The sequence below is a fragment of the Leuciscus leuciscus genome (genome assembly GCF_965113295.1).
Source record: "Leuciscus leuciscus genome assembly, chromosome: 18".
NCBI lineage: Eukaryota > Metazoa > Chordata > Actinopteri > Cypriniformes > Leuciscidae > Leuciscus > Leuciscus leuciscus.
This window is the reverse complement of record NC_138742.1, coordinates 9,613,862-9,626,628: the sequence shown is the minus strand read 5'-3', so window position 1 is coordinate 9,626,628 and position 12,767 is coordinate 9,613,862. Positions and strand designations below refer to the sequence as shown.

Below are 12,767 nucleotides of genomic sequence, written 5' to 3'. Positions count from 1 at the left end.
CCAAGGATCACAGATTTTTTTTGCGGACCTTACTTAATTCTTTACGAATTGCAGAAAATAGTTCAATCTTGTGGTCAGAAAGCCTAAATAATAATAATAAATAAATAATTCAAACAGCACCGAATCACAAGTTGTTTGGGAGGGTTTCAAGAAAAATCATCTGCTCTCATCCAAAAACAAACTCCAGCATATTCCGTTGTCAGGCACGACAGAGACTTCAAAGGGGACTGGATTCTATGGTCAGATGAAACAAAACAAAAAAAAGCCCTTTTTGGCAGCAAACCCACCAGATGGGTTTGGTGCACACAGGGATAAAAAGTACCCCATGCCCACGGTTAAATATAATGCTGGATCGTTAATGTTGTGGGACGATTTTTCTGCCGGAGGTCCTGGACATTAGTTCGGATACAAGGAATCATGGATTTTATCAAATTCCAACAGACAAAAAAACAAAACAAAAAAAACTGATGGCCTCTTCTAGAAATCTTATAACGGGTTGTGGTTGGATCTTCCATCTGGACAATGATCCAATACAAACATCAAAATGTGTCACTGAGCACAAAATGAAGCTGCCATGACCATCATCCCAGTCCCCTGACCTGAACCCAATAGAAAATGAGTCGGGTGAACTGGAGAGAAGAAATGCCAACATGGATCTGGGAATCTGAAGGATCTGGAGAGATTCTATATGGAGGAATGGTCTCTGATCTCTTGTCAGGTGTTGTCTAAACTCATCAGGCATTATTGGAGAAAACTCAGAGCTGTTATCTTGGCAAAAAGGGGTTGCAAAAAGTATTAAATAAAAGGGTGCCATTGATTGTGGCCAATGTGTATTGAGATCCCCCTGAATCAAAAGGTTAGATTTTTGTGATTTATTTTTAAAATGAAAGTTTAGATGGATTAACGATGCAGATTTATTTTCACTGGCCTCTTTGTTCAAATTTACCAAGGGTACCAATAATTCTGACCAAGACTGTATGTCATGTTGGTTTTTGTTAATTTAGTTAATTTATGATTTAAATACATGATTTAAAATAGTCATTGTACAGTATTAAAAAATTAAAATCAGTAATGAAAGGTACAATAGCTTATAGAATCAAAAAAAAGAAATATGCTTTTATTTTATTTTATTTTTGGTGTGAAATGTAAATTGGACATGTTTTCAGTAGTCAGCCAACAAGACATTTTTTTTATATTTTTTTGGTCACTTTGTTTTGCTGAGTGCCTGGTTAGCAAGTTTAAAATCCTGCTCCTTATAATTGTATATTAAGCAATGTGTTGCAGACATTCTGAGGAATTAAACCCGATTAAATCATCTGATGTTTTTTCTGGCACATCACTTTGTAAAGTTTCACTAGGTTGCACATCCAAGTGCAAAGATCATAGTTTGGCAGTTTGTAAGTGAACCTGAATCACTGTAGAAGTATTAAGGAGCCTCTCTTTGTGACTTTCAGCTGTGCGCAATGATCGAAATAAGAAGAAGAAGGACGTGAAGGATGAGGTCGTTCCGCCAGAGAGCTACGAGCTGAGTGGGGAATTGGAGGAGCTGGTCAACAAAGTGAGCAAAGCACATCAAGAGACCTTCCCTTCACTCTGCCAGCTGGGAAAATACACCACAGTGAGTGTTTTCTGAAAATGAGCGAATCTGTCAGCAATGGAATGTGGAATTTATTTATAGCGGTGTAAACTGACCATGTCAGATGTAGTGTGATAAACATGTTCCTTTATTGAAAACCTAATTTAAAGGAACAGTGCACCCAAAAGATAAAAATGGTCATTTACTCAATCTTATGTTGTTCCAAACTTTTTCTGTGAAGTTCTTTCTGAAGTTTTTTCTTGAAAGTCTTTCATTGTGAGTCATGTAAATAGGCACCGGGGCCATCAAGCTCCAAAATGACACGCACAAAAAAGAACTATAAAACTCATAAAAGAGGGCCACATAACTCATGTGCTGTATTCAAAGTATTTTAAAGTTCTAAGTTGTGAGGAACAGATGGAAATTCACTTTTTTTTTGTACATTCTGCAAATTTTCAACTCGTGTTCCATGGGAGAATGAGTCAAATGGTTTTGGAATGACATGAGAATGAGTATATGATTCTTTTTTAATAAAGTCGGCATGAAATGGAAGTTGCAACAGTCTTTTTCTCTATTGTGACATATATCTCAGTGTAATGGCTTCCTGAACAAGAAAATAAATGTAGGACGCCCTCATACCAGTAAACACATCATCAGAGAAGAGATGTTGCTGAAATAGGGAGGGGAAGTTTTTTTTTTTAAAGATAATGAGGGCACATGAATTAAAAAAATACTTTTTCTACACAAACAAATCATAAGTACTACAATATTCCATAAAAAAATAAGAATAGTCAGTTTTGATTCCATGGTGACATCAAAATATTCATGCATTAATATTTTAACCTCCTCTTCTCGTTTTCTTTTCATCAGAACTCAAGCTCAGACCACCGGGTTCAGCTGGACTTGGGCTTATGGGACAAATTCAGTGAGCTTTCAACCAAGTGCATCATTAAAATTGTGGAATTTGCCAAACGCCTTCCGGGCTTCACCACCCTCACCATCGCAGATCAGATCACCCTCCTTAAATCAGCTTGCCTGGACATTCTAGTATGTGTGCCCTCCTTAAAGAAACTCACCTTGATGCAGACTATGCATCTACAATGTCACATTAACAGAATATTTTACCTCATATATATGTCTGTCTCTTGTAGATGCTGCGAATCTGTACACGATACACACCGGACCAGGACACAATGACCTTTTCAGATGGACTGACCCTCAACCGGACTCAGATGCATAATGCTGGCTTCGGCCCGCTCACTGACCTGGTGTTTGCCTTCGCTGGTCAGCTTCTGCCCCTTGAGATGGATGATACAGAAACTGGCCTCCTCAGCGCCATCTGCCTAATTTGTGGAGGTATTACACAAAGCAATTTTGTTGCAACACTGATGCCATCTAGTTGAAGCAACAGGAAAAGTGTACTCATTATAACATACATTGAGTTAGTATACAGAATTAGTTTTTAGCACCTAAAAAATGTATGGTGGCACTACTATACTGATATTAACCTCTTTCTCTGCAGACCGAATGGATCTTGAGGAGCCTGAGCGTGTAGATCGTCTGCAGGAGCCCCTGCTGGAGGCTCTGAAGATCTATGCACGCCGCCGCCGACCCAACAAACCCTACATGTTCCCTCGGATGTTGATGAAGATCACTGATCTACGTGGCATCAGCACCAAGGGTCAGTTTACTAGCCAAAAAATAGCATTACTAGATGTAAATCTTAATGAAAATCAAAGGCTGCTTTTTAAATTAAATAGTGAACTTACGGCATATTCATACCAAGAGTGCCAACAGTATTGACAGTGGTTTTGCACCCCAATGGTGTTCACACAGAGGGCAATGCAAATATGTACGAGCCTCTGAGAAAAGTTTGCATATTTAAACAAAAGCAAAATGCACCTGGCCAGGCTCATTCACATGCTTCAGTGCAAGATTTGACTTGCCTCAATGCAAAATACAACTCATTTGACAATACAGATAACAGAATACTCATGGTTTAATGGCAAATACACTGCTAAAAAAGTAACAGATTGTTACTCTCTTGGAATGGAACAATGGAAGTAAAATAGTATCCAATATACATAATATATATGTACACTATCATTCAAATTCTTTTCTGATTTGGCACTCAATAAACATTTCTTATTATTATCAATGTTGAAAACAGTTGTGCTGCTTAATGTTTAGTGGAACCTTGAATAGAAAGTAAAAAGCATTTATTTGAAATAGAATTCTTTTGTAGGATTATAAATGTCTTTACTGTCACTTTTTATCAATTGAATGCATCCTTGATGAATAAACGTATTAATTTCTTTTGAACAGTCGTGCACATGTAAATATCATAGAGCAAAGAATAAAAATCAACTTACATTGTAGGGAAAAAAGTAGTTTTTGTACCTTATGGGGTCCAAAGTAAATCAATGAAAATTGTCGACAAAAAAATTGTGTGAAAATCAGTTTGAATAGGCTTTCACTCTCTGCTTTTTGCACTCGCTACCTTATTTCTTACTAATTATGTAGATTACACCATCCTGACAAGAACTGTTTGTGTACAACAGGAGCAGAAAGGGCCATAACTCTGAAGATGGAGATCCCAGGCCCCATGCCTCCTCTCATCCGAGAGATGCTGGAAAACCCAGAGGCCTTCGAGGATCAGACCGAGTCCACAGAGAAGAAACCAGAGCCCGAACCACCCGCTCCTCCACCCGCCCTGCTCACTATGAAGAAAGAGCAGGAGGACGAGGACGACAGCTGGGCCACAGAGAACGGCAGCGAGCCTTCACCGGAGGAGGAGGACGACGATGACGACGACGGGGAGGAGGAGAGGGGCACAGACAGTGACGGAGAGGCCTGGGCCGGCCAGGAACCCAATGGGGATGTGTCCAGAAAGAGCCATGGAGGAAGAGCTCAATGAGGAAGCTTTCTCGTTCCAGGGCAAACGCAGAGCCTTACCTGTACAGACACTCCTAACTCAGGCCACTCGGTCAACGATGAGAGACATTAGTGAGTCAATTTGAGGAAACTCACATAAATAAACCTCTTCTCAGGACCTCTCCCGCAGAACGAGAGGAAAGGCGAAAGACAAAACAACTGGCTTTTCAGACTGCCGCTTTTATAAAACTTGTTTGTTTGCTTTGAAAAGGAGAAGCCAAATGGACGTATACCATTAACAGCTGACTTTCAACGGGTTCAAAACTAGTTCTTTCAAAAGAAAATACAGGATGAAAACTGAAAATGCTTATCCTTTGTTCTGTTGTTGTTGTTGTTGATGATAATGATGCTTTCGAATATCATTTTGACTTTTTCAGCCTTGAGATAGTTTGTTCTCTTTACATTTTATGAATAAGCTCATACATATCTATATATACCTTCATATATATTTTTTTTTGTCCTGTATTCTATTTTCTTAGTTATGTTTTGTTTGGAATAGCTTTCCTGGGCAGACCTACAGAAAGATAATCGGATTGCTATAAGTGGCAGACCTCTGCTGAGTCTTTATCCAGCTGCTTGGTTGGGTTCTTGGGCACTTTGGCTCAGCGTTAGATGTCATTGATAATCAGTTCAGTGGCTGGGTTTCTCCCGTCGAATGATCCGTGTTTTTAGGGGAATGCCATTACGTATCGGCTTTCATTACGTCATATGATTCGCTGCCAACTGAATGGTGTGTCTGTGCCAAAGTTTGCAGCTTGTAGGGTTCGACTCCTGTCAGGGAGCCCATTTCCACATGTCCATTACCTTCAAGTCTCTGCATCATGCACATGATGTCATACTGGACCGGTTTCACTCAGAGCGCTCAGGCTGAAGTTATGCAGCACTCGAGTCAAATTAAAAAACGGCGAGCACAATGTTGCACGTGTCATCGTGGGATTTGACCTCATCGGCCTAGACGATAATTCAGGATAGCTACACAAATGCATCTGGACGATTTTCAGAATCTCATGCATCATGATGAAATGCATACCTGTACTAACACACACACACACACACACACACACACACACTTGAAAAGCATGCTTGTTGTACTACATATATTCAGAACTCTTGCTATAAAAAAGAAAGAACATGAAATTCAGACTCAGGGCATCTCTGTAAGGACCAAACGCTTGCTGTCTGGCGACAGACTAGAAACAGGCAATATTTATGTGTTAGGTTATAGAAATCCCGCCGTGTCACCATGAACTGAAATAATTCTGTGTATCTTACACAGTCATTACAGAACTTTCATCTTCATCTTAGAAATAGATTTGGTGGGTTTTTCTTTTTCTAATTTTATCTAATATTTTAGTCCATTTTATTGCCAAAAACACACAGTATGCAATTTGGTGGTCGTGTGCCACTGAACATTAAAAGGTATCAGTTTCAGTCAAGCAATACGACTATGACCAGAACTCAGCTGTGTGTGTGTGTGTGTGTGTGTGTGTGTGTGCGCGTGTGTTTGTGTGTTGAATGTGAGGATGGCTGCACTCAATAAGCTGTAGTGTAGTACATTATTAAATGAATGTCATCACGCTGGTGCTGTCAGAGAGTGTGTGAGCTGTCATACTGACCTCTTCTCCTTCAGAGTTGCGCCACAGCCACACGTATAGCAAGCGGAATGTTGAGATTAACTCTTTGTCATATTTTTCTTGTTCTCTCAACTTGGCTAATGTATTGTCAGTCCTTTGTTCGTGTTCAACAAATTGTTATATAAAAAGCCATATAAACAATAAGAGGCACAATAAACTTTTTTTTTGAGAAACTCTCTTTCACTCTCTCCTTGCCATTCATTTACAGTATTTTAATTAATCTAGTATACACTATAGGAATAGTTAAGCCAAATATTAAAATTCTGTCATCATTTAATGACAAGCATGCGCTTTCACTGCCAATGACACTCAAAAAGATATTTAACCCTAAAATCCACATTATAGGCCCTGTGATTCTCATTAATGTTCTAATCTAAGTAATGTAAATATTTTTTTAACTGTATTGCGTGTAATAGAAATATTTAAATTAGCTTCAATTTATGTCAGTTGTATTACAAAATATAACTATGTATAATACATTACAATTTAATGTTCGCCTGTCCATCCAATCGTTGAAAATCCTTTTATCTAAATGTATATTTAAAATGTGTAATCGAGTATAAATAAATACACATACTTATATATATTTAACTCTTTCCCCGCCAGCATTTTTTAACATTTTCACAAAAGTTGGCTCTCAGAATATTTTGTTCTATGAATACCTGAACATGCAGTATTTCTTTCAAAAGAAAGAACAGACCTTCTGCTTAAAAACACTCGATTTATTCTAGCTTCATGCAATAATTTTTTTTATCAACACTTGAATGTGGGTAAAATTAATAAAAATCAATATTTTGAGCTAAAAGCTGAGAAAATAGCGTTTTTTGTCAAAGATTAGGCTAAATAGATGGAGTACAGTTCATCAACACCCCCAAAGCTTGCACAGTCCCATAGATCGTCGTAGGTTGACATTTCATTCGGTAACATCAGGCAGTTTATATTTATATGCTGTTTAATATTGACGATTAAGGTTTGCATCTGCTTATCAACCTTATTTATTGTTTACGCTTACATAATGCTATCACTTGTTTCTGCTTGTTTTTTCTTGTGTAATAGCGCCCCCTACCGTATAACAGTGAAAACACAGAAAGCTTGGAAAGAGTTACATACATAAAACTTACATTTAAATGTATATATTTCGTTTTTAAAAAAAGTTTTAAAAGGACTTTTAATTCAACTTGCCGCCAACTGACTGCCGTGTAGTGACTGCACAGTCAGGGATGAACCTTGGACGAGGCTTGTGTGAACTGATTCAAAAGATTCGAATCAATAGGATTAATATACTCTCAATTCCCAATTTGCATATTAGCTATATAAAATAATATCACAGTGCAAAACTGGTTTAATCTAAGCAAAATGTGTGGTGAAATTAAATTAAGCCATTTATCTGACGGGTCTGAAAATCCGTTAATGACGTCAATCAGCTACACGTCATCGTGCATTATGTTTGAAAGCGGGGAAGAAGATCCTGAAACAAAGCTGCAGCCAAAGGAAGATTTTGATGTGAATAACGACTCAAAGTTCGGTCTGTACTTCTTCACACAGTACTATAATTATCTTTAGAAGATTTGAAATATAGTGGCTTAATCGTATGGGATATATTCATAATATTTTATATGTTTCAGTCCCTTTTCAAACTTGACAGGCCCCGGCCACGCTGTTCTACGGAGGAAAAAGGAAAGCAGCTTATTTTGTGTTTTCCAGACAATTTTACTCGTCTTGAACGACACGAGGGTGAGTAAACGATGGCCGAATTTTAGCTGACATTATTCACAATGAAACAAGGTGTGTGAAACATGAGGAAAGAAACATCCAAATCCCCAAGCAATTACGTTAATTCATCCAACAGAGGGCGATGGCGTACCACAGATTTGCTCTAATGACCCTGCTGGCTAGAGAACTATAATTTATCAAACGCTAACCACACACAAACACTACTGAGACCAAAACTAATGGATCCTGCCAGTGAGCCCTCATTTGTCTGCATGTGTCATACAGTAATTATCCGAGGACAAAGAAACATCCTTGCATTACTCATACAGGAGCATTAAAGACTTAGACATGAGACATAATGAGCAGAGGTTATTGTGAAATTTAGTTTCATTAAGAAGAAATAATTGAATCTTTTAGATAATTATGTGATAATTAAAAAGAAATATATAACATGTTAAATATTTTTAATTGGTTACATTAGCCTGAAATAACGTGAAAATAATGTAGTCTTTTTTTTACCAGCCATAAGTGATTATGGATAGCATATTTTATTTATTCAATAATATAAAAGGTTCCATATTATAATACCAAGAAAAATTTGAATCTGTTCAGGTGTATCTGTAAGTGATTACCTGAATGATGGAGATCATAGACATATGACCACACCCTTTTTATGCATGCTTCTATATTCTCAAAACCCATAAAGCACAAGTCCATATGGATGCATTCATGTATTTGAATTAATGCATGGACACAGTACTTGAGGGATTCAGACTTGACCACTTTATTTGTAAAGAGCACAAAGGGGCTCACAATATACAAATCTATTTATTCATAGCTCAAGGGTATTGTAGTAAACAGGGCTATGGCACTCTTAATTAAAAGATTACTATAATTAAGTTTCATTAAAAGGATCAATAAACTAGGGCTAAGATTAAAAACAAGGCCCATGCATTATACACTGGTTTACAAGGACCCCATACATCCAATCCCAATGAGATGTTGCCATGGGAACACAAGGCAGATAGGCTGAGGTGATGGATTTAAAGAGGCAGGACATGTTTTTCTATCCATGGCAAACATGCTCTGCTTCCTGTGGTGTTCAGTGCATAGTGCTGAGAGTAATGAGAGTTAAATGAAGGAGAAAAGAGCAATAATAAAAGGAGAGAGCAACGTCTAGGCTGCAGTTGTTCAAATTACAAAAACAACAAAGAAGGCACATGTGGAGAGATTCATCCATTCATTCTGATTAAAGCCATTTAAATGGTTATCAATGAAACATTAAAAAAAATAAACAGAACTGAGTTGTGCATGCCTTGGCAAAACCTGCTGCCATGGAGTTTGCAAGGATGAATTATGGTTGATTGTTGCCCCATTTCGTATCCCCTATACAATAAAATTCACCCTAATGTTAAAAATAATTGCATTTTCACATTTCACATCAACTGCAACTTGAAATCTGTGAATTTATTTCTTATTTATGACTTTAAATCTTGAATACAAAGAATTACAGCTTTACCGTCTCATAATTCCAGCTTTATATTTTGCAAATGTGACTTGTGGGTGATAAAAACTGAATTTATGTTGGTCTACAAAATCATACTGTAGTAATTGTGAGATGTAAAACTACTTTTTTAAAGAAAGTACGTTGCAAAAATAAGAAGTGAAGTATTCATTTTGAGAAAAAGTCACAATTACACAATTGTACCGTGTGCTTTATATATTGCTCTCAATATATTATAATAGTGACAAAAACACAGGCTTGTATCAAATCATCAAAGCTGCTATAATAAGGTGTCTGGGAAAAATAACATTTTGTTATGTATTGTGAAAACAATCAATGGCATGTATTGAGCAAAGTCAGTTTTATGTTTGCAGTATCTTGTTGTTTCTCTCAGATCGAGGATCCAGGCAGTCACAGTAGGTGGTTGTGAGGGTGTTGCTATGCAATTGCTAAGGTATTCAGAATAGTTTTTAGCTCGACGCTAAGATCATCTAGCTGGTTGTTAGGTGGCTGCTCACTGATCCACCGCTAAGTCTATCTATATTAGGTATATACTCTGCTCCTTTAGGGCTTTTCACACTTGAAATAGTTAACCCTGGGTCATTGTAAACCCCAGGTAAACGAAATCCTGTTTTATCTTGCTTCACGTTAGGGTTAGGGTTAGGGTCACACTGCTCATAATTTACCTGGAGTTAACAATTCATTCTGGGTATTCATAAGCTGATGTTTCACACTGTACATTCCTAAACCCTGGGTTAACGTCCGTATTTGCATATTCGCGGTGCCAGTGTCACTGGCTGGACAAACGCAGCAAGTGACCTGTTTACATTAAGGCTCTAATATTGTGCATATTACACATTGCTGCTGACTCTAATATCAACTTTTCAAACTATAAAGGTAAGAATGAAACAGTCACGTTTTCCATCACCGTTTGACATTTTTCCTATCATATGCAGAAAAGACTGTTTATATGGCGCAGTGTTTCCGTGACTGCCCAAAGCGCTTGAATATGATTGGTTGTCGGTTGCTAAGCATCTAGTTGTAACATTAACGTCTAACACCTCATCTTTTCACAGTGTACAAGTTTGGCACCACAATGCGGAGTTAACACCGCAAAAGAAGTGGTCCTTTTAAATTACATGTGTGAAACGTTCCTTTACCAGGGGTTAAAAGTAGGGTTAAGAAAGACGATAACCTTTTTATAGAATTTTTTCCTAATAGTAATTTCTGGCTAGAAATAACATCAGAAGTGAAAAACGTTTCTCAACTTTCAGTCACCAACTTTATTTTTGTAGCTCAACTGTCACAGAATAGTACGCACAGGATTGTGGGATATCAAAGGCAGTGAAGGATACATCTATGCTTAGGATACTTCTATGTATCTTTGTAGACAGGAAGTGAAGCTAACTTCGAGTTAGGCTGTGTCTTGATACTAGACTGGGTAAACCTAGCCTGATCTTCCGGCGATTTGATTTCGCCCTGCAGCTCAGGCTGGAAACCTGTTCATTTATCTCTGCTGCTTCCTTTACAAATTTGCGGGAACCAATCACAAACTGGCTTAACCACCTGGCGCGCTATTGGCGGGTTTAATCCAATCCAATTCCAGAGCCCTGCGGCTCTGTCCAATTCCTCTCGACAATGCTCAATGGCTTCTTTTTAGCAAACAAATCGCTCGAGTGGGTGTAAATACCACTAACTTTCATGTTTTTTTTTTTTTTTGCATAACCTGCAAAAATTTCTCGATTCCATTGCTGCTCCTGCAAATCGCTGATGAACACGTTTGGTTACACGTTTCCTGCCTGGAGTTTTCGCGTCGCTCTGCAAAGTACGTCACCCAGATCGTTGGTCTGATTGGTTGAAGGACTATCCAATTGCGTACAGAGTCATTTGAACTATGCCCGTTGATCACGCCTCTTGTGCAGTAGAAAATACATAGCAGACTCCCCAGACCAATGTTCAATCTTAAAAGATTGAGCTTGGTCTGGTGATAGACTATCTTGATACCTTACTTGGAATGTATTCTCTGAAGGTAGCAATAGTTTCAGACGCAGCCCATGATTTGAGGTATCATTCATATCCATAGCACAAAAATGCAGAATTGTTAGTTATATTAGTAATAATGCATCAAAGTTTAGCAAACATTACTTTAAAAATTAAAGTTGTTATTGTTGTTTGTTTTTTGCTTCAACATTAAGGTTGAACCCCTGTAGTCACATGGACTATTTCAGCGATGTCTTTACTACCTCTCTGGGCCTTGAAAGGGGTAATACGTTGCTGCGAAGATAAACAAAGGTCTTACTGGTTTGGATCGACGTTAGGCTGAGTAATTAATGACAGAAATTTTATTTTTGGGTGAACTAACCCTTTAAGATGCAACACAAAGTAAATTCAGAATGAGAGTGAGGAATAAAAGCGTTCAAACAAAAAGAGAAAGAAACAACTCAAAAAAATATATAAAGATGTAAAAGAAAAGAACGACTGTAATATCTTGCCCAGCAAGAGATCATACAGTCTACACTGGTTTAATGCCGCTCAATCAACTCGTAATAAAATACAAAATGAGTATGACCCATAATATTTTTTGCTTTTCTAATGTTAGAGAAAAGATTCTAGCTGGAGGTGTTCTGGAGAAGGAGATTATATCTTAGACATTCTCTACAGGAAACTGAGGCAGTGGCTTCCTAAAAGACATGAAAAGGCAGAAAAAAGGAAAGAGCGAGAAGGAAGGAGGGAAGGAGGGCAGGAAGGAAGGAGAGCAGGTAGTATGTTGTAATGCCAGGGTGCAGTGCTGTGGCCCCAGGCTCTTCATATCTTTTACATTTCTAATTAAAAGAGATAAAGAGTGAAGGAGTCATCAATCCTACAGTGATTTCCCTGTTAAGGTTTTAGAGGCAGCCGTAAAGCAGGCAGCCCGGCTCCATTGATTTTATAATTATCTCCCGTCATGCTGCTAGGGGAGTGAGTGTGGAGAAGAGAAAAAACATGGGAGAGCTAGAGAGGGAGTGGCATAGGAAAAGCAACAGAGGAAAAAATGGGGTGAAGGTCAGCAAAAAGTTGTTAAAAAGCAAGAGAGGATAACAGGGGGGCAATGGTCCAATTCTACACAAGTATCTTTACAGGTAAATCAAAAGCTTGCATAGTGCATCCATAATCTAACGTACCTGTAGGACCTTGTGCTGTATCAGTAAAATGATATTCTTGTGACTAAAATGATCCTAGTGAAAATAGACCTAAATAATTTATAAACAGTGATATGGATTTTACCGTTGTTGTAAACAAAGTTTAAAAAACAAATTTGATTAAAGAAGATTCCATTAAAAATAAAATACACTTTTTTCAATTTTAACTGTAATTGTTACAATAAAGTTAATGCATTAGTTATTGTGAATTAACAATGACCAACACG

At 37.8% G+C, this 12,767-nt stretch overlaps 2 protein-coding genes across 5 annotated transcripts in view; one reads left to right on the top strand and one right to left on the bottom strand.

Annotated features, from left to right (window-relative positions):
• rarga (retinoic acid receptor gamma a) overlaps positions 1-6,322 on the top strand; it is a 52,695-nt gene extending 46,373 nt beyond the window's left edge. For all 4 annotated transcript variants that reach the window (XM_082146214.1, XM_082146212.1, XM_082146215.1 and 1 more), the window contains 5 exons: positions 1,455-1,618; positions 2,447-2,623; positions 2,728-2,932; positions 3,099-3,257; positions 4,138-6,322. In XM_082146214.1, the coding sequence (XP_082002340.1) occupies positions 1,455-1,618; positions 2,447-2,623; positions 2,728-2,932; positions 3,099-3,257; positions 4,138-4,493 (1,061 nt within the window). In that variant the 3' untranslated portion in view covers positions 4,494-6,322. The remainder of the gene's footprint in view (positions 1-1,454; positions 1,619-2,446; positions 2,624-2,727; positions 2,933-3,098; positions 3,258-4,137) is intronic.
• The window catches only part of LOC309481339 (tubulin alpha chain), a 267,267-nt gene that overhangs the window by 135,407 nt on the left and 119,093 nt on the right, over positions 1-12,767 (bottom strand). The gene's annotated exons all lie outside the window — the stretch shown is intronic.